At 48.7% G+C, this 19,821-nt stretch overlaps 1 protein-coding gene across 1 annotated transcript in view; it reads left to right on the top strand.

Moving 5' to 3' along the window:
- CLSTN2 (calsyntenin 2) overlaps window positions 1-19,821 on the top strand; it is a 444,486-nt gene that overhangs the window by 278,502 nt on the left and 146,163 nt on the right. The window contains exon 5 of the mRNA XM_075547855.1: window positions 1,865-2,014. Coding sequence (XP_075403970.1) covers window positions 1,865-2,014 — 150 coding nt within the window. The remainder of the gene's footprint in view (window positions 1-1,864; window positions 2,015-19,821) is intronic.

The raw sequence follows: 19,821 nt of genomic DNA, 5'->3' as shown, positions 1-19,821 counted from the left end.
TAGATCTGCCATTTTTACCATTATCTTAGAATAAATTTCCAGACATGGAGTTGTACTTATTAAAACTTATTGGAACCCTTCCAAGGTGACTGCCCTCTCTGGCCACGTGCCTTTTCTGAGGGCTCGCTCCCAGTTCAGCTCCTCCAGAGTCCGCATGCCACGCAGTGCTTGTCGTTTCAGCTGCACCTTGGGCGCCCACTGGGAGGGTGGCCGTGGCTCTCGTCGATGACAGCAGGTGGACAGGCTAGTCTGCCATGGCACTCGGGAGGAGGGGTGTGCATTACGCTCATTGTCAGTGGATTCCAACTTCTCCTGACCCTTGTCGAGACAGAGCAGAACTGCCCGTAGGACCCTCTAAGACTGCCAGCGCTTACAGAAGCAGACTGCCGGGATTCCCCCTGTACAGAAGCTGGAGCTCCAACCTCCAATGGATTCGCAAGTGCTTTACCCACCGTGCCACCAGGGCTCCATTCGGTTAATATTTCAGCACAAATACTTTCTGCCACCCAGGGACCAAGGTATCAGAATAAATGGGTTGAATTATTTTCCAATTTCTGGGACAACATTGTCCCCATGCCCATGAACCCCTCCTTCCCCATCTCCCCACTCATGCCACATGCTGTACTTTTGCATATAATGTACCCACGCATACGCTGCACACATGCATATGACATGCATACACTGATATGAAACAGACATATGAGGGGCCACTTGGCTTGAAAGAAAAGCATATAACACGTGTTACTTGTGTGAAAATACAGTACTGACATAGCCCCTCCTCCGAGGACTGAACACTGCTAACTAATATTGGATGTTCAGTGGATTAACTTTCCCAGTTCTTAAAACATCATGCATCTTTTCTACTTGTCCCAGCCTGCTTCTCCTAGCCCGTGCTGTGGCCATTCCCATGGGCAACATACACCAGCAGGCTTTCCAAGGAAGCCCATTCAGTACCTGTGCCTCCACTCGGATGAAATATAAAAATATTTGAGCCAGCCATAGAAAGTTTGTGGATTTGTTGGTTGGTCTGTTTTTAAAAAAATTATTTTCCTCATTTCATTTCTAAAAGATATGAATGGTGTTGGAGTTTTAATTTGCTATCTATTCCTCCATCAACAGAAATCTGGTTCTAAGCAAATGAAGACTTTCATCTCTTGGATTAAAGAAATCAGTACTGCATGCATGTATTATAATTCCTTGCGACCAGAATCGCATTTCAGCCAAAGTCATCCATTGAAAATACACTCATTAATCAACAGTATCTATTTCCGAACCCTAACAGCAGAACACACAAGTGGCTCAGAAAAATGTTTCAGTCTCTCTTGGGGAAGAAAAATGCCTTTGACACCAGGGCAAGGGACCAGTGATTCTGCGTAGCTTCCAGAAAGAAGAGGGGTCACACATTTTCTTATTGATTTTACTTCCTATTTGGTAGCAAACTAATGTGAGAAGAGGCAGTGAGCACTGCTGGCAGGAAGCCCAGATGTTTAAGAAATGTGTGTCAGGCCATTTTCTGAAGCCCATCCTTTACCCAGAGATTTCATGGCAGATAGCTCCTTTGCCCTTCATGGAGGACACGGTGCAGGGTGCACTTGGGTAGGAAGTATTCGGGGACCCATCACTTACCACCCCGAGCCAGCTGGATTCCAGATGTGTGCTCTGAACTCCCCCTGCACCCCGTGACCCCGGCTGTGGCCACAGGTGGGAGCCATGGTCCTGCACTGAGCGATGAGGAGATGAGGAGACAGGATGGTTTCACTGGCGTGCAGGTTGGCAGAGGAGAGAAGGGATTTGGGTGGGAAGGCGTAATGTCCTTACATTGTTCCAGTTGGTCTAAGATAACCGTTCATTCCTCTGTCTTCAGGAAACATCCGGAACACAGAGAAGCTGAGCTCTGACAAGCAACACCAGTACGAGATCCTGGTGACGGCCTATGACTGTGGGCAGAAGCCGGCTGCCCAGGACACCCTGGTACAGGTGGACGTGAAGCCTGCGTGCAAGCCTGGCTGGCAAGGTGGGTCCTGCTCCCTCTGCCTGTCCGATGCAGATGCTCGTCCGAGTGGATGAAAGGTGCCGGGCGTTGTGTGGCATTCGATTCATCACACAGCGAGAGGCGTTGTGCGGTGCACGGTCTCTGATGCGAGACAGAGCCGCCGCGTGATCTTTACCACGTTCACGTGCGCGATTGTCCTCATTTCATTGCTGACAGTGTCAGAGGCAACTCGTCTTAAAAGAATGGGATTTGTTTCTCCAGTGTTTTCTTTCTCATGACATGCCGGGATCAGTGGTAATTCCCCCACCATGCTGGCCAGCACCCTGTTTGCTTGAGCTAGGTGTATTGAAACGAGCAGGTGCATTTCGAGCTTTGCGGCCCCGCTCTGTACTTGGGGAGACTACTATGGTCCTCGAGGCCCAGAATCCAGCCTCTCTGTTCAGACTTTTCAAAAGGGTTGGCTGAGAATGGCAAAGCGATGGCCTCAGACGGAGGCGGGGCTTTCTGTTAGTTTACACCTTCCAGGGTGCAGACACCGCACATGCTCCGTCACCGTTAGCTGATGGGGATCTATTGCTGAGCTTCTAGGGAAGGAAGGGAAGAAGCTCAGGTGGCCTAGATACATCTTCCAGAAATGTGACTGGTTAACGAACTACCAACAGGTCTCGTGGTGGCAAGCAGTTTTGGTGGCCAGGCAGGGATGCTAGAGCTGCCTCTGTGTCGCCAGGCAGGGATGCTAGAGCTGCCTCTGTGTCGCCAGGCAGGGATGCTAGAGCTGCCTCTGTGTCGCCAGGCAGGGATGCTAGAGCTGCCTCTGTGTCGCCAGGCGACCTGCCTCAGGTGCTGCTGCTGCTGCTTCCACGCCTGACCCGCGGGGCTCCATGGAGCCCACCACCCAGTGTCTGCTTCGTGCTGGCTCCTATTGTGTCTGTAAGAGTCTGACCTGTTGGGATATCGATTCATTCATGCTGTTTGTGTGTATGGGTGTGTCTGTCCATGCAACTGCCTGCCTTGCTTGCTTGCTTTCGGCATCTTTCACTCTTAAAGTCTCCAAAAAGGGTCTGATTCACTTAAGTCTCTTGCATCGCAGGCCACCATTTAGGTCACTGGCCAGGCTTTGAGGGCTGCCTTCTAGTCGGGAACATCGGGGGACAAAGAGGTAAAGAACAAAGCAGACTCACAGTGGGGTTTACACTAACGCAAGACTTAATGGTGACAGTTTCAAAGCTAATTAATATACTTGATGGCAGTAGCTTGAACTTTTGCAAAAAGTTAAACTGGCTAGTGATGTGTGATAGATATTTTTGCACCAGTCAAATTGCAGCTGCCGAGGCTGCTTGGGTACAACCAAACACCTTATGGGATTGGGCCTCTGAAGGCCTAGACGTACAGTCGTGTGGTTTGTGGTCAATTGGCCTAATAGCATGTCTAGTGCTTCTGTTCTCCATCCTAGTTCATTGTGTGGTCCCTGGGGTCTTCACAACTTGCCGTTCCCACCCAAGGCACCACAGTTGGTCTCTACCCGTCGGGAGCAGCAGGAAGAGTGAGGCACAGGAGGTGGAAAGAGAGCGCGAAGCTAAATCCTGTGGACAGCTGTCTCCTTCTTCCGTGACACCAGGAGAACTGGGTGGTTCCTGGCTACCAAGACCAAGCACTTTGTTCAAAGTTTCTATAGAAGAATCCTGATCAGAAGCTGGTAGGGAGGGAGGGGCGTGGTGGTGGCTGAGAGACATGGTTTCAAATGTTCACGACATTCAGACCATCTGGAGTCATCGAGACTGGAGGAACCCCCAAATTGATTGCTGTGAGACAATCTTTAAGCCTTAAAATACCCCTGATGTGTTCTTAAGACCAGCAATAGTTTAGCCTAAGTAGTAAAGACATCTGCCTTGAGCACTGTGTTCTTTTAAGATCCATGTACATGCTGATAACAGCAGCTCCTAAAGTTGGGTAAGAAGCGTGGAGACCAGCACATTTATGTTAATGGAGCAGGAGACAAAGGTGAGGTGAAATCACTGGTCATCATTTAGAATGTAATCATCGGCCCTGAATTGTAAATGTAGAAATTGTTGAATTGGTGTGTGCCTTGCCCTGTTTGGTTTGAAATGTGTGTGGTTTGGTTGTTTGGCGGCTTGTTGGCTCTGCTTTAAAGACCAAGAAACAGGCGGAGTAAGAGAGAGAAGCCAATCTCAAGGAATCTGAGCTCTGGTTGGTCTGATTCCCTAGACCTGAGCCAGGACTCCGCCCCCCTTGTCGCCTGCTGAACGTTTCGGACTTAGCACAGTGTCTGGCTGGAGGGTCGGGGTTGAAGAACTAGTCATTCTACCCAAATTCCAAGTCAGTTCTTCTCAGCTCAGGCAAGGGAACGAAGCCACAAGGGTCTGTCTGGAGTTTCTGAAGCATGGGGGAATCCTAATGGTAACTGGGCTAGAAAAAACATCCCAGATTACTGCCCTGCTGGAAATGTCACCTCTCTCCTAGAAAGCAAGGGCAGCCTTCACGCCATCCAGCAAACTAATCTCTTGTGGCAAAACCAGCAGAGAGGCAAACAACAGTGCTTGCGGCCCTTGACACTGGCTGTGTGCCGCCCTCCGCTGGCCTGCGTCGAGTTCCTGCCAGGTGTCTCTCGGCCTCTTCTGAAGCTCCCATCGCAGAATGTCACTCACCCCATCATTTCTGAGCGACCTTCTTAAAGAACTCTTCCACCTTATCCCCTTCATCAAGCCTGCCTGCCATCTCTCATGTGGAAACTTGCCTATTGCCAAGAAGGGCGTGGCACCAATTCCCAACAGGTGCCCTCTTACCCGGCCCCCTTCAACTTTGTCGGACCAACAGGAGTGAGTCCCGTTTGCCCAACTCACTTTTCTGACTACAGCTGGGGCAGGGAGCGCCTTTCCCGTGGGAGGTCCTCGATCCCCAGGAAGGGCTGGCTGGTATTGAACCGAGTGAGTGAAGCCTGGGTGGTGGAAGCAGGAGGGGAGCCCAGCGGAGACATAAAGAGACTATTGGGACTTAGACAGAGAGTGGGGAGTGCGGAGAAGTGGGGCACAAGGTTACAACGGTCTGAGGCAGGGCCAGGTGGGTGGCGGAGTTTCTGGGGGTCCTGAATACCAGGGTGAAGGGCTGCCTTCATCCTCAGAACCCCTAGCTCCATGCCTATACGCAGGTGCAGGTGCTGTGCTCTAGAAGAGAGGCCACTACCTGACTAGCGGGGCACGTTGCTAGCAACCACAGTGTGGCAGTTTGAATCCTGTGCCTGTTCTAAGTCCTTTCCTGCCAGGCAGGAGGGACCCGCAGCACTGTGAAGGCAATCTAATACCCCCCCCTCTCCAGGAGCCCCCATCTGCAGGAGGCCGTTTCTCCCCAAGACCTGCGCTGAGCAAGTCACTCTGCCCCAGGGAGAGCCTCCCCCTCTATTCCCAGGGCTTCCCAGTATTCTTTCCCGCCCCCCCCCCCCAACCCCTTCCAAGTGCAGAGGACTGTCACTTCCCAGCACATGCTGGGGCCCTTCCCTAGCTAGGCACAGAAGCGCATCTCAGACCCTGGCTCTGCTGCCACCTGCCTTTAGCCAGGGGCAGGGTGTGCATCTATCCGCTCAGGCTGTGCATGTCCGTGGTCTGTGCGCGTTTCTGTGGCTCAGTCTTGCTTTCCCAGGAAGGGTTTGCATTTCTGGAGGGAAGAGTCACCCTTCTTGATGCTGTCTTTCCAGGAACGTTGGTCACGTAGGCACAAACTAAAGGCTTGCCTCTTAGCGTCACTGAACAGAGGCCATAAGTGGGGCTTGTGGGTGCTTCAGCTGACAGCCCCTCTCCGTTGCCGGTACAGGTGACTCGTTCTGCACTCTTGGCTGTGTTCTCAGATGTGACTGCGGCAGGTGGTGTGGTGATAGTTCCCAGGAGATCATCAGCGCCATTCTCAGCTTCCCAGCTACAGGCTGGTCCTCAAAGCATCCACCTGAATTGTGTGAGTGGAGGGCGTGCCTTTGTTTGGTTCCAGGCTTTGAGAAGTCTAAGTGCCTTCCAGGCAGCCTTTTCTAGCGGAGACAAAGATTCTATTTGGAGCCACATGAAAGTGGCCCTGTAGCAGATGTAATCTGGAGACGGGTTTATGAGCTTCCTCTCATGCCACAGGTCTGGCTCTGCAGGCTTCTTGGTGTTTGTATCCCTGTTGTCAACCCGGAGAACCTGGACACTATTCTGCACCCACACTCCCCAGAGGATGCTGGATGCCTTGGCTGCCACTACCTGTTTGTTAGTTTTTCTGATTTAATTAGCACTTTATTTTCTGCTATCTTCTTTGGAGAAACGCATCCCTGCATTGTTCTGTAGAATCTCCTGCCCAAGCTCTTCCTGTGTCTCTAGCTGGAATCATTATGTCCCACAGCACCTGCACATACAGTTTCCCATTTATCTGCGGAAGTCAGATGTTATAACTGTTCTCGGTCCCCGCCTGTCTGGACCCCTGGCTCGGTACGTCATTGTTCCTTTATCCAGAATCATGGAAGAGAGCCAACCGAGAGCCTTTCGGTGGCCCTTCTTCATCATTTCTCCTCCAGGGTATGCCACAGACTGGACACCCCATTTTCCTGGGTTAGGGGTTGCCCAGATCACAGATTCCGCCTTTGAGCCCCTGTTGCTTGTGGAATCCCACCTTGTCTGTGTGCCTCCCTCCTGAGCACAAGCCCACAGCGCCCAGGGACACCCCTGTTTAAAATGGAGAGGAAGAGAGATCCAGTCATATGCTCACATCGTTTCCTCTCTGCTTTTCCGAATTGCGGATGTGGATGATTCTGCAGGTGCACCATATGAACTAAGTTCAGTGCGCCCCGGTCCCCCAGGCAGACTTCGCTGGAAATGAGGGCAGAGGTCTGGGGAAGGGTGCCCCTCCTCCAGCCTGAGGTATATTTGAGTCACTGGGGTCTGGTGCACTGCTGCTTCTAACATTCTGTCTGCAGTCAACCTGCATTCTGCTGGAAATGGGCTGCACTTGGAGTGAGACTGTCACTTGGAAAATATTGAGGGGACACTTCCCGCATGTTTAATGTTTGGGGGTTGAAAAGACAGTAGCATAAATGTCACAGCTCTGAGTCAAAATTGATTTGGCACTTCGTGCTTTGCCTTCTGGACGATAACTAGAGTTAATGTACTCACTACACAGTGCGAAGAGCTTTGGATTGAATTGACTCACCTGTTCTTGAAGGCCCACTCTGTGCTGCTGGCTGGGAATACAAAAGCATATATGACCTATAAAGGCTCACAGCACAGAGCCCCGAGCACGATGCACCTGAGCACGATGCACCTGGAGCCAGTCTTAAAGGACAACAGGTTGTAGCGAAGACAGGAAGGGTGTTCTAGGGTGGGAATCAAGGGGAAATAAGGGAGGAAGGCGCACAGTGTGGCTGGGACTTGGGAGGAGGTTTTGATTGGACGGTTCCAGATAAGAGAGAGCTGTCTGTGTCATCCTGAGGGTGGGGGAGTCCTCCTTGAACCTCATGGTTTGAATCCCAGCTTTGGGGAAAAAAGACTCCTTGGCCGCTCACATGGAGATTAATCAGGGTGCAGATACTGGAGGCACGGAACCCGGCTGAAAAGGATGATTATTCTTGGGTGCACTTTTAACTGGGGCCCTTTCTAGAAAGAAGCTAAATGACATCAATACCCAATGCCATGTACTTATCTGAAAGCCAAATGAAAGCATTATGCAGCATATTGTTGTTAGATGCCATTAAGTCCACCCCCCCCCCCATAGCGACCCTATGCACGACAGAACGAAATGCTACCCAGTCCTGCGCCGTCCTCACAGTTGTTGCTATGTTTGAGCCCCTTGTTGCAGACACTGTGGGCAGCACAGGAAGTTAGATTTGCAGCTGAATCCCATGAGCGACCTCATGTGCAATGGAGCCAGGTAGGCAGTCAGGCACCCCTTGAGCAGAAGAGGCCCCTGGCACCCTTGTGCAGTGTGTGTCCCCACCCTCTCTGCAGCTGTCTATCCACTTGTCACCTACCAGGAAAAAATAAAAGGCCTATGCCCCGGTGGTCAGTCACTTCACCCTGCTCCTTCCAAAAGTCAAATCAATTATTGATTGACCACAGAAATAGAAAAGGCTGGCTTAAGGTTTATTACACGAAAGGCATTGATTTCAAATCACAGGGTCATAAGTCCCAGAAGATGCCCAGATCTGCTTAGAGAAACAGAATCATTCAGGGCCGAGAAGGTGAAGCTGTGTCGATATCCCAGGATTGGGTGATAGTGTCAGTCCCACCGCAGGAAGACAGAGCAGGGTCTCCCTGCCCCCGGAGCTCTCCTGCAGTAGCCTGCCAAGGTGTCTGCCATGTCACCATGACAGTACCAACACTTTGTCCTCCTAAATAACCCCCCACTTAAGGAAAGTGCCCCCTGAAGGATGTGCTAGGTAGGGGTTGTGTGAACCAGACACTCCTGGGGAAGAGGAAGGTTAGCACCCATCCCAACCATCGGGTCACCGCCTGATGGCAACTCTTGGTGTAAGAAAGAGGTTGTGCAGAGTCCAATCTTCTTTGGTCCTTCACTGCCAGTGGAGCTGGAATTTGCACCTGGCTCCTTGAGCTCCTGCTGATTGCCTGCTGATCCCAGGAACCATCAGAAGATGACTGACAGTGGGTTCATTTGGTCAACTTCAGATTCATTTACCTTTCCATCCACCAGCCTGTGTCCCCTGCCATCTCTGCTTTGTCATCCTTCCTGTTCATCAGCCTGACTTGAGCTGGACTAGACTTAGCTACTTCTGTAACTGTGTAAGCCATGTCTCCATGTAAATCACTTTCTATATACAAACATAAAAGCACCACCAGTTTTGCTTCTCTAGAAAACCCAAACTAACACATAGGAGAAATATAAGCCAAGGATGGTAAAATACCACTGACAGGCCAGATTTAGTTTGCTATCTATTTTAATATAGCCCAAGAACTAAAATAAAATTCCATGTTGAAATGGTTGCAAAAAATTTTTTTTAAATATCAAATCATTTTATTGGGGGCTCTTATAACTCTTATCACAATCCATACATACATTGTACCAAGCACAGTTGTGCATATGTTGCCATAATCATTTTCACATCTTTTCTAGTTGAGCCCTTAGTGTTAGCTCATTTCTCCCCTCCCCCACCATTCCTCCCTCATGAACCATTGATAATTTGTAAATTATTATTTTTTCATGTCTTTTACCAACCAGTGTCTCCCTTCACCCATGTTTCTGTTGTCCACAGACCTGGGAGTGGGTTATATGTCAATCATTGTGATTGGTTCCCCCTTCTTCCCCCTACATACTTCTTCCCCTCCTGGTATCGCTACTCTCATTTTCGGTCCTGAGGGGTTTATCTGTCCTGGATTTCACATGTTCTGAGCTCTGAATCTGTACCAGTGTACATCCTCTGATCTAGCCGGATTTGTGAGGTAGAATTGGGATCGTCATGGTGGCCGTGGGGGGTGGGGTGGGGGAAGGTTAAGCATTAAAGAACCAGAGGAAAATTATATGTTTCATCAGGGCTACACTGCACCCTGACTGGCTCATCTTTTCCTTGTGACCCTTCTGTAAGGGGATGTCCAATTGTCTACAGATGGGCTTTGGGTCTCCACTCTGCCTTTCCCCTCATTCACATCAATATGATTTTTTTTTGTCCTGGGTCTTTGATGCCTGATATCTGTTCCCATCAACACCTCATAATCACAAAGGCTGGTGTGCTTCTTCCATGTGGGCTTTGGTGTTTCTCAACTAGATGGTAGCTTGTTTAGCTTCAAGGCTTTAAGACCCCCGACAATATATCTTTTGATAGCCGGGCACCATCAGCTTAAAAGAAAAATATTTTGTGACATTTGAAAATCATGTGAATTCAGATGTCAGTGTTGATAAATAAAGGTTTTATCAGAACACAGTCATTCTAATTTGTTTACATATTGTCTAAAGGTGTTTTTGGATAAACTTTCTCTTAAGCCAAAATGTGCATCCTTTGGACCCAACTAAAGGCCCCTAGGAAGACAGAACCAGTGATCTACTTCCAAAAGGTCATGGCCTTGAAAACCTAATGGAACTGTTCTAACCTGAGTACATGATGTTGCCCCATGTCAGAATCAGCTCTACAGCAGTGCCAACAATACCAACATGGCTGTGTCAGCATCAGAACAGCAGAGCTGAGAATTCGCCATAAAGGTGGTAGAACCACAAAGCCAGCACACTTTCTGTCTGGCTCTGTGCAATGAAGTTTGGCCCAACACTTAATGATTGTTCTCCATTGATACCTTAGTGGATTGATACCTTATTGGATTACTTGACACAACCTAAAAAGACTGGGACTTCAGGTGGACTTAGTTACACAGAAGGTGTGTTAGGCAGGGTTCTTTAGAAGAACAAAACCCGGACACTTAGACTTACACAACAAGGTTTATACAGATAGGTCCACACAGCGAGAAGGACTATAACAGCTAATTGGTCCACACTTCAGTTCTTCAACTCACGTGGGCTGCCGGGTCCAAAGTCAAGGAAGCAGAAGCAGAGTCCTCCCTTGGGCAAGGCAGGCAAAGTCTGTCCACAGGCAGCAAACAGCAGGGTGGGTCAGCAAGTCATTAGCTCGGGAGCTTAGCGAAGCAGACCTGGATGGGATATCCAACTCAAGCAATGCAAGGTGACAGGATCCACCAGCCTCAAGCTCTAGCGATCCATAACCCACGGGTTGGCTGGGTCCACAGGTGGTGTAGCACACAGGTTGAGGCAGAAAACCAGCTAAAGGAACAGTAGGCTGGTCCAATCCCCAGAGATCAAGAGAGATGGGGGGTGGGCCTTGCAGAGCCATTCATCTCTTTGCCCTTCAATCAAACTCTGATCTGATTAATCCCACATGTTCGTATTGGCCAGGTTGGCACAATAAACCTATCACAGAAGGAATGGCGTGTAAAAGTCCAAATTAAGGATTATTCTGTGAAGGACAGCTAAAAATGGAATACCACAGCCTCTCAGACAATGGGCTCAACCTGTTCACAGTGTATTGGACTTGATCCTCACAAGGCCTCGGTGAGATAAAGTGCCCCGGTTCATCTTACACATGACAAAATCTTGGCCTGTGAAAGACTAGATATCTTCCCAGAATCTCACAGCTGGCAAACGGTGGGGATGGAACGCAAATCCATGTTGGTTTACCCTAAAGGCCCTGGACTGTGTGGAGTTAAAAGGAGAAGAGAGGTTGAGAATTTCCCAAGAGGCGTAATACCAGGTTTATAAAGGGGTTTCTACACTGTATTTCTTCTTCATATAAGTCAGCTTCTCTGATTGTTTTCTTAGATACATATCAAATAAGAATAGTGAGAGGATACAACTCTGTCACACACCTTTCCTGGTTTTCAACCATGCAGTATTATTCCCTTGTTCTGCTCATCCAAGTGCCTCTTGATCCATGTACAAGTTCCACATGAGCGCGGTGCAGTGTTCAGTGAAGTTATCCATAGTTTGTCATGGTTCACTAAGTTGAAAGTCCTGGCATCATCAATAGAACACAAGTAAACATATCCCTGGTGTTCTCTGCTTTTAATCAATCCATCTGACATCAGCTCTTCTGAATCCGGCCTGAACCAATGGCAGCTCCTTGTCAATGTGCTGCTCCAACTGTTGTTGGATGATCTTCAGTAAAATTTTACTTGCCTATGATATCAATGATACTGTTCTGTAATCTGAGCATTCTATTGGGTCACCTAGCTTTGAACAGGTACAAATATGGATTTCTTCCAGTCAGTTGGCCAAGTAGTTACCAGTTACTTTTTTTCAGCATAAATAATTTCTTCCAGTAGTTCATCAGCTTGTTGGAACATTTCAATGGATATTCCATCAATTCCTGGAGCCTTGTTTTTGGCTAATACTTTTCTTCCTTCTGCACCATTGGATTTTGCTCATATGTTACCTCCTGAAATGCTGGGATATTGACCAGTTCTTGCTAGTACAGTGACTGCGTATTCTTTCTATCTACTTTTGATGTTCCCTGCATCATCCAACATTTTACCCATAGACTCTTTCCTAATTGCAACTCAAGGCTTGACTTTTCTCTTGAGATCTTTCAGTTTAAGATAGGCTGAGCTTGTTCTTCCATCTTGGTGTTCTAAATTCTAGGTCTTTGCACATTTCATTATAATATTTTGCTGGTCTTCTCAAGCTGCCCTTTGAAAGTTTGCATTCATCTCTTTGACTTCATCATTTCTTTAACTTGCTTTAGCTACTCTATGATAAAGAGCAAGTTCAGAGTCTCTACTGACATCCATTTTGATCTTTCCTTTCTTTGAAAGGACCTTTTGTTTTCTAAATGAATGACGAACTGAATATCCTCCCACAGCTCATCAAGTCTTCTATCACTCAGGTTCACTATATCAAATCTGTTCTGGATACGTTCTCCAAATTCAGGTTGGATAGACTCAAGGTCCTATTATGGCATCAAGACTGCAGGGAAGGCTAATTAACAACCCAAGATAAGCAGTGTGGCAGTTACATAATCTGTCAACTTGAGCGAAGGGAAGGAGTCTAGCATAGCCAATGAGGCCTCTGTGTGAGCGTGGCCTTCTCCTGAGGATTCTGGGAACTCCTGTTTTCCTCTTGGGAGACATGCATGTTGACAAGCCACATGAAGCTACGCTGATGGAGCCAGTGCCACAGAGCTGGAGGAGCCATGTGAAGACGCATGCCAGCACTGAGATGCTTCCACCGCCATTGGATTAACAAGACTTTTCACCCACTGGCCTGTGATCTTCCTGCATTCGGCATCATTGCATGTGTTACGTGAGTCTGAAGAGGAATTTATTGACTGGTACAGGACATATGGACTAATATCGGTCTTATGGACTTGTCTGGACTGGGCTGGGATGTTTTCTTAATATAAAATTACTCTTTATATAAAGCTATTTCTTAAACACATATGAGTGTCTGTGAATTTGTTTCTCTAGTCAACCCAGACTAACACAAGCAGATAGCACAACCTTGCTTTCCAAAAATGATGATTACTGAAAGCACTGGCTGACGAAGAGCAAGGATTGTAGTCTGCAGTATGGATTTCTACTTAATGTAAAGATCATCAAATTCCTCACCACTTAACCAAGGTAACATCATGATAAATGGAGAAAAGGTTGAAGGAGTCCAGGATTTTGTGGTACTTGGCTCCACAATCGATGCTCATGGAAGCAGCAGTCATGACATCAAAAGACATGTTACATTAGGTAAATTTGCTACACAGACCACCTTAGAGTATTTAAAAACAAAGTTTCTACTTTGAGGGTAAGGTGCTCCTGACTCACACCATGGTACTTTCCATTGCTTCATACGCATGAGAAAGTTGGACACTGAATAAAGAAGACCTAAGAAGAATTGATGCATGTGAATTCTGTTCCAGAGAAGAATATTGGAAGGACAGTGGACTGATAAAAGGACAAACCAATTTCCCTTGGATGAAGTTTGACCGGCACGCTCCTTGTGAGGCATCGGTGGCAAGACTTTGTCTTACATACTTGGGGCATGTTTAAGGAGAGACCAGTCCCTGGAGAAGGACGTCATGCGTGGCAGTAAAAAGCGGCAGCACCTCAAGAAGAAGATAGATGGACGCCCTGACTGCAACAGTGGACTCAAGCATGGGCACAGCTGTGAGGCTGGCACGGGACCAGGCAGGGTTTCATTCTGTTGTGCTTAAGATCGCTATGGGTCAAAACCAGCTGGATGGCCCCTAACAACAAGACCATATTTAAGCATTCAGATACTGTCTTAGTTTGCTAGTGCTGTGGTAACAGAAACACCTTTTCTCACAGTTCAAGGGCTCGAAGTCCAGATTCAGAGCCCAGGTTCTGGGGAAAGCCTTCCTTGACAGTAGCCCCAAGAGTTCCTTAGCCTTCCTTGGTGTCTGTCTTTCACAGTATATCAGTGCCTTGTGGCTATTCCACTGTTTTATAATTCAGAAGGGAGTGTGTTTAGGACCCACCCTACACTGGTTAACATAACCAAAGAAAGCCTCCTATTTTCAAACAGTGTTGTGTTTATGGATACAGGGACTAGGGTTTCAGCACCTATGCTAAGGGAACACAAGTCAATCTGTATCAGTGACCTAATTTATCAAATGGGCAGAAGACTTACCTTAAAAGGATGGCCAGAGTTTTTCCCAGCCCCACCCAATTCACATTTCCTCGACTAAGCCTGGTCTCACGAACATTAAAATTACAAGCTATTACGAAAGAAACCCAGGCATCGGGCTGCATATTTCTCAGTCACGATTTTCCCAAAGCTCATATTGCCTTTGATCACCTCCTTGGCCAGAGAAATGTAACATTCACCTAAGATATGGGTGTTAAACATCAAATTCAAAGAAGTTGGAGGCTTAGCCCAAGCGGGCCTCCTTGCCAAAGAGCATGAAGCATCTAGCTTTTCCTGAAAGAGAATTTATCAAGAAGAATTGCTCCTGGCCCAATGTGAGGTCTGTCCACAGAGGCTGAGCTTGTTCAGCTCCTCTACCCCCGCTGTTCTCTTTCTCCTCTTGATTTACTTCTCCTTATCAGTATTCTCTGCCCTCCTCCCATGGCTTTTTAATGTAAACATTATTTCTTATTTTAATGTGTTTTATGCTCATTTGAAAATGATAAAAAAGTATCATAATTCAAATTTTAATTCCTCATAATTTCAATAATCCAAATTTTAAATTCCTCATCATTTCAGTAATGCAGTATTGTCAGCCTCGCAGCAGGTTTCTCCTTACTGACCCTGTGTGTTCATGTGTTTGTTCAGTTAGCGGTGTCTCACCCAGGAGTCCTGGTGGCACGGAGGGGTATGAGCTGGGCTCCTAGCTGCAAAGGCAGCAGTTGGAAAACAGCCACTGCTGCTCAGGAGAAAGATGAGGCCTGTCTACTCCTGCAAAGAGCTCTCATCGTGGAACCCCACAGGGGCGGCTCTAGTCTATCCTGTTAGGTTGCTGTGAGTCAGCACCAATGTGAGTCAGAGTCAGCGCTCAGTCAATTCGATGGCAGCGAGTGTGGTTTGAGTCCCGGTGTGTCCTGAGAATCCCCCCATATCATCAGCCTTCCTGCCGAGGTGCATCGGAATGTGCCCTCAGTGTCCTCTCCCTAGCAATGCACCTTCGTGTGAGCAGCGGGGCCTCACAGATGACTCCCGTAGGAGCATATGTATGAGGAGAAAGTGGCATCTGGCATCTGGAGGCCTGGGACACCTTTGCCAAGCCCCTCTCTGATGCCATCGATGGCTGCCACTGCCCCCAGCAGAGAGCAGGCACCCCTCTCACCACGTTTGCTCAGGTGGATTCTCACATCACCTACTTGGGGATTTGAACCCTCTTTTCCTGAAGAGATGGGAAGTTAGCCCCGACTTTGTTATTCAGTGACAGGGGAAGGTTCACAACACTGTCCGATCAAAATAGCCATGGTTAACTTGTGAAGCCAGATTCAATGGATCTAGACGTTTAAGGGATTTCTGTAACAGGAGGGTGGAACGTATCCACAGGCAAGTTGGCAGGAGGACTGAGAAGTGCATGTCAAAGGCTGTGCTCCTCCATGCAAACGCTCTCCCCCGCTGTGGCAGTGGAGGTGCTCAGGGAGCAGCTGCCCCCCACCCACCGCACTTGGCCTGAGAGAAGAAAACACCCTGGAAAAGGCTCTTGTGCACTGGGCATAAGAGAGGAGAGTTTCTATAATTCCTAGGCAGAGTGCCCTGGCTCCATGAGTTACTGATTTTCCCTTTGGGAGATTTACCTTTCAGAAAGGCTGCTGTGAAATTGCCTGGCTGCTGTCCCTTCCCAGCATCCATTTGGTGGGGAGCTGAGACACACACAAGCTGAGGGTCCATAGCAGTGGTCCTCAACCTTCCTCATGCCACGGCCCTTTCATACAGTTCCGCATGTTCCGGTGACCCCCCGACCATCAAATTATTTTCATTGCTACTTCATCACTGTCATTTTGCTGCTGTGATGAATCGGGCGACCCCTCTGAAAGGGTCATTTGACCCTCAAAGGGTCATGACCCACAGGTTGAGAACCGCTGGTCTACAAGGATGAAGGGTTGGGAAGGCCTCCGCAGCCCAGCTGTTGGTGGGTGCCCTTGCTTCTGAGTGCCGGTGCAATTCACTTGGCTGGCTGTTGGCCTACTGCTCACATGAGTGCTGAGAGCTGGGCTTCTGGGGCTTCACTGGGAGACTGAAACACCAGCGAGCGCAGCAACTCGTTGGGGAACTAAAGCACTCACAGCAGCATCAGAGGACCATGCAGAATGGAATTATCCCACCCAACCCCCGTCCTCCTCCGCCCCCCCCCTCCTGCCAGCTGCCTCCTGATAAGTAGAAGGTCCTGGGCAGGCTGGGATCGGGGCGTAGTGTCTCCAGTGCCTACAGCAATTTGAAAGCAGCATGCGGTGTGGACCCAAATGCAGACCAGCAGAAGAGGCAATGCCATGTTCAATGCAGGGGGGCCAGGACAAGGAGCAGCATCCTCAGGAGCTGCAACATGAAGGCAGGCGGGGCATTCCTGAGCCCCAGAACGTGGGCAGTGCTACCTGGCATAAAGCGCCATTCTCACTCATTGCACCTCAAATATTTACTAGATCCTATTACATTCTGGGAATCTTATCAGGCGCTGGAGACTTGAAAACTCATCAAATAGACCAGCCCCTTGAGGAGCTTTGGCAGGAGGGGCCGCAGACAGCCAAACAACACAGAAATGAATGGAGAGTAGAAATGTGAGTGGTGCCAGGAGAGGCGCTTAGAGCGGGCGATGAGTCGGCGTGAGATCTCGGCGGCCCAGACTGGCTCAAAGCCAGCCCTTTTATTTACATACTTAACTAAAAATAATCGATGTGTGCGATACACTGAGCACAGCCAGCCAGGGAAAATGAGGGTCCCAGAGGGCGCTCCTCATCTCTCTCACCTGCTTGGAGGCCCAGAAGGTTAGGGTGTCATGGAGAGTGAGAGATGGCTCGCTCAGCAGCTTTCTCTCTTCTGAGATCTCCATGCTTTCCCTCCAGCTCCAGGAAGCCCCGCAGGAGCTGGGAGGACGAGGCCCCAGAATGAGGGACAAACACCCTTTGCCGTATGGAACAGAGTTCTGTCTGTTTTGTTTTTACCTCTCTTGGCGCATCGAGCCTGTTGTAACCAGGATTGGAATCCTGACCTCCAAAGTCCACTGACCCGTGTTTCTCTGTCCACATCAGTCCTTGCTCATGGCAGCAGCTCTGGGGTGTTCCTTCCTTCGGCTCGGGATCCTCACTCTTCATCTGAACTTGAACGAACACTCTATGTTTCAAGAGGAGAATTTCCTTCTCAGCAGGGCTGGCAGATGTTCTCTCGCCCCAACATGTCTGGCAGCATGTTGGTAACTGCTTTGTCTCGACTATCCTGCCTGACCAAGCCTGTACCTGGTAGCTTATGCTGTGTAACAGACAATGCCCTGATTCTCAAGAACCGTCATCAACGACTTCTTTACCTCTCACTGTTATTTGTGACCAACCTATAAATGAACTGCAGGTCTACTGCTCAAGATATCGGTTCCATATATCTGGTGGATGGTGGTTTATACACTGGGCTGCTAACCATGAGGTCAGTGGTTTGAATCCACCAGCTGCTCCATGGGAGAAAGGTGAGGCTTTCTGTTCCTGTAAAGACTGACAGCCGGGGCATTTCCACTCTATCCTGTGGTGCCACCATGGGTTGGAATAGACTCACTGACAGTGAGTGAGAGGATCAGTCAGCCCCGTGTGGAATATCTAGTTCCTATGTTAAAAGTTTAAGAGATTAAGTAAAGTATGCCTTGCTCCTTAAAGCTTGTCGTCAGAACTAGCCAGTTATTCCTGCCCACATTCTCTTGGTCGTAGCAAGCCACATGGCCCAGCCCAGTGTTGCTGGGGGCAGTAATCCAGTCTTCTCTGAGCACCTTCTTGGTTGCAAACAGTCTCTCCTGTGTGCCTGCAAGATGCACAATGCCTTCTCCAGGACACCCTAACCTCAGGCACATGCCCTCGTGATGTACATCAGGTCTGCTTGAGGCTCCCTTTCGGTCTTGAGCAGGTCAGGGACAGGGCTCCTGGCTACTGAGGTCCCGGAGCGTGTGCTGAGTGAGGGTGTCCGACATTCTGGCCAGTGGCCTCCATGTCTTCCTGTGTATCCAAATCGCTTTGTGAGCTGGTGGAAATGAATGACTCCACGACCTGGCTGTAGAGCATGCTACCAGCACTTGGAAGCCCCGCAGAAATGATCTAGAGGGGGTAAGATCTGTGATTCGAGGCGGATCGGGGTCAGTGTGGTATGACACAATCCTCTTTAAGGACGTCCTTAAAGAGGAATGAAAGTGTTGGGATCAACAAGGATGGCCAGCGTCTATGAGAGGTACCATGAGCCAGAGAGGAGGCTGGCACTGTGAGTGGTCCAAGTTAGAAGCAATGGTTACCATAGACCAGCGTGAGGGGACATTGACCTTAGTAGCTAACCAAACTCACTGCCACCGAGTCAATTCTGACTCAAAATGGCTCTGTAAAGCTGGGTAGAACTGACCCTGAGGGTTTTAGAGATAGTAACTCTACGAATTTCAGAAGCCTCATCGTTCTCTCATGGAGGAGCTAGTAGTTTTGAACATCTGACCTTGTGGGTGGTGGCCCAACTTGTAACCCACTGTGCCACCAGGCCTCCTTTGACATTAGCAGACATCTCATTTCAGAAGCACGCGCTCCTAATGGTCTTTGTATAAACAAGCAAAGGGATTAAACCTTTTGAAGTAGATTTTAGAAATCAGTAATGAGAGAGACACAATGGTTCTCAACTCCGAGGTAGAAGACCAGAGTGGGAATATGTGTGTGAATGTGAGTGTGAGTGTGTGTGTATGAGAGTGTGAGAGGGAGTGTGTATGTATGTGTTTCCCCCCAGTAGTTTTGGAGAAATACTTCTGAAAGTATAGCAAATACTTTTCTAAAAGAATAAAACAAAATGCAAGCCCGCTTTTAAACTATTAAAGCTAGCAGATGTACAGTTATGCTGTGGAATTGCGGTGAGAGCTTCTCGGATTTCCTCTCGATTGGCACTCTCCTCACCACAGACCCCACGAGCATTTCCGGCACTGGCTCCAGTCTGTGAGCCACACTGGGTGGCCTTACTGCTCCCCTCTATAAAACCTGTACTGTCTTCCGGGTGGCTCATCTCTTATGCAACCTTTCCATCCGCCCTCTGTGGTGGTCTCTTTACCTGAAGGATGCAATTCTGGTTGGCTGTGGCTGGCTAGGAACACTGGGAGGAGCCCCGGGCCGCATTATTCTAGGCGGTGGGGTAGGGGCGGGGGCAACGAAGACGAAATGCCGTTTTCCAGGTGTACTGTGATGTTATGCCGCTGTCATGCCCGCGGGATCAGCCAGGAAGACAGGCGTTTTCTCAGGCTAGGGAGTGAGGCAGGATGGGATGATCAGGGGCACAAAAGCCCTTCTGTCACCAGGAGACTAGGGAGGTCATCATTAAACAGGGCAAAATTTGAGGACAAAATTTTGAGTTTCATTTGACATTTATTGAAACGTCAAGAGGAGCTGAGTGGGTTGAAATGCATGAGGGTTACCCAGTTGGAAGCCATGTATAAATGTAATTTCATCAAACCTACTTGCCCACAGAGGGTCAAACTCAGGGTGTCTGTGCCTGGCAGTACAGGGCCTGGCACATAATATGTGCTCAATAAATATTTATAGAATGAGTGATAAAAATGAGAAAAAAACAGAGGTGATTGTAAGCTTGATTATGGTGGCTAGAACCATGGTATAATATGATCCTTATTCAGTTGACCTCCCTGTTGACCCAACCTGAGTTTGCTC

This window comes from Tenrec ecaudatus, chromosome 4, assembly GCF_050624435.1.
Source record: "Tenrec ecaudatus isolate mTenEca1 chromosome 4, mTenEca1.hap1, whole genome shotgun sequence".
Classification (NCBI taxonomy): Eukaryota; Metazoa; Chordata; class Mammalia; order Afrosoricida; family Tenrecidae; genus Tenrec; species Tenrec ecaudatus.
Note: the sequence above shows the minus strand (reverse complement) of the source record. Positions and strands in the feature narration are given on the sequence as shown.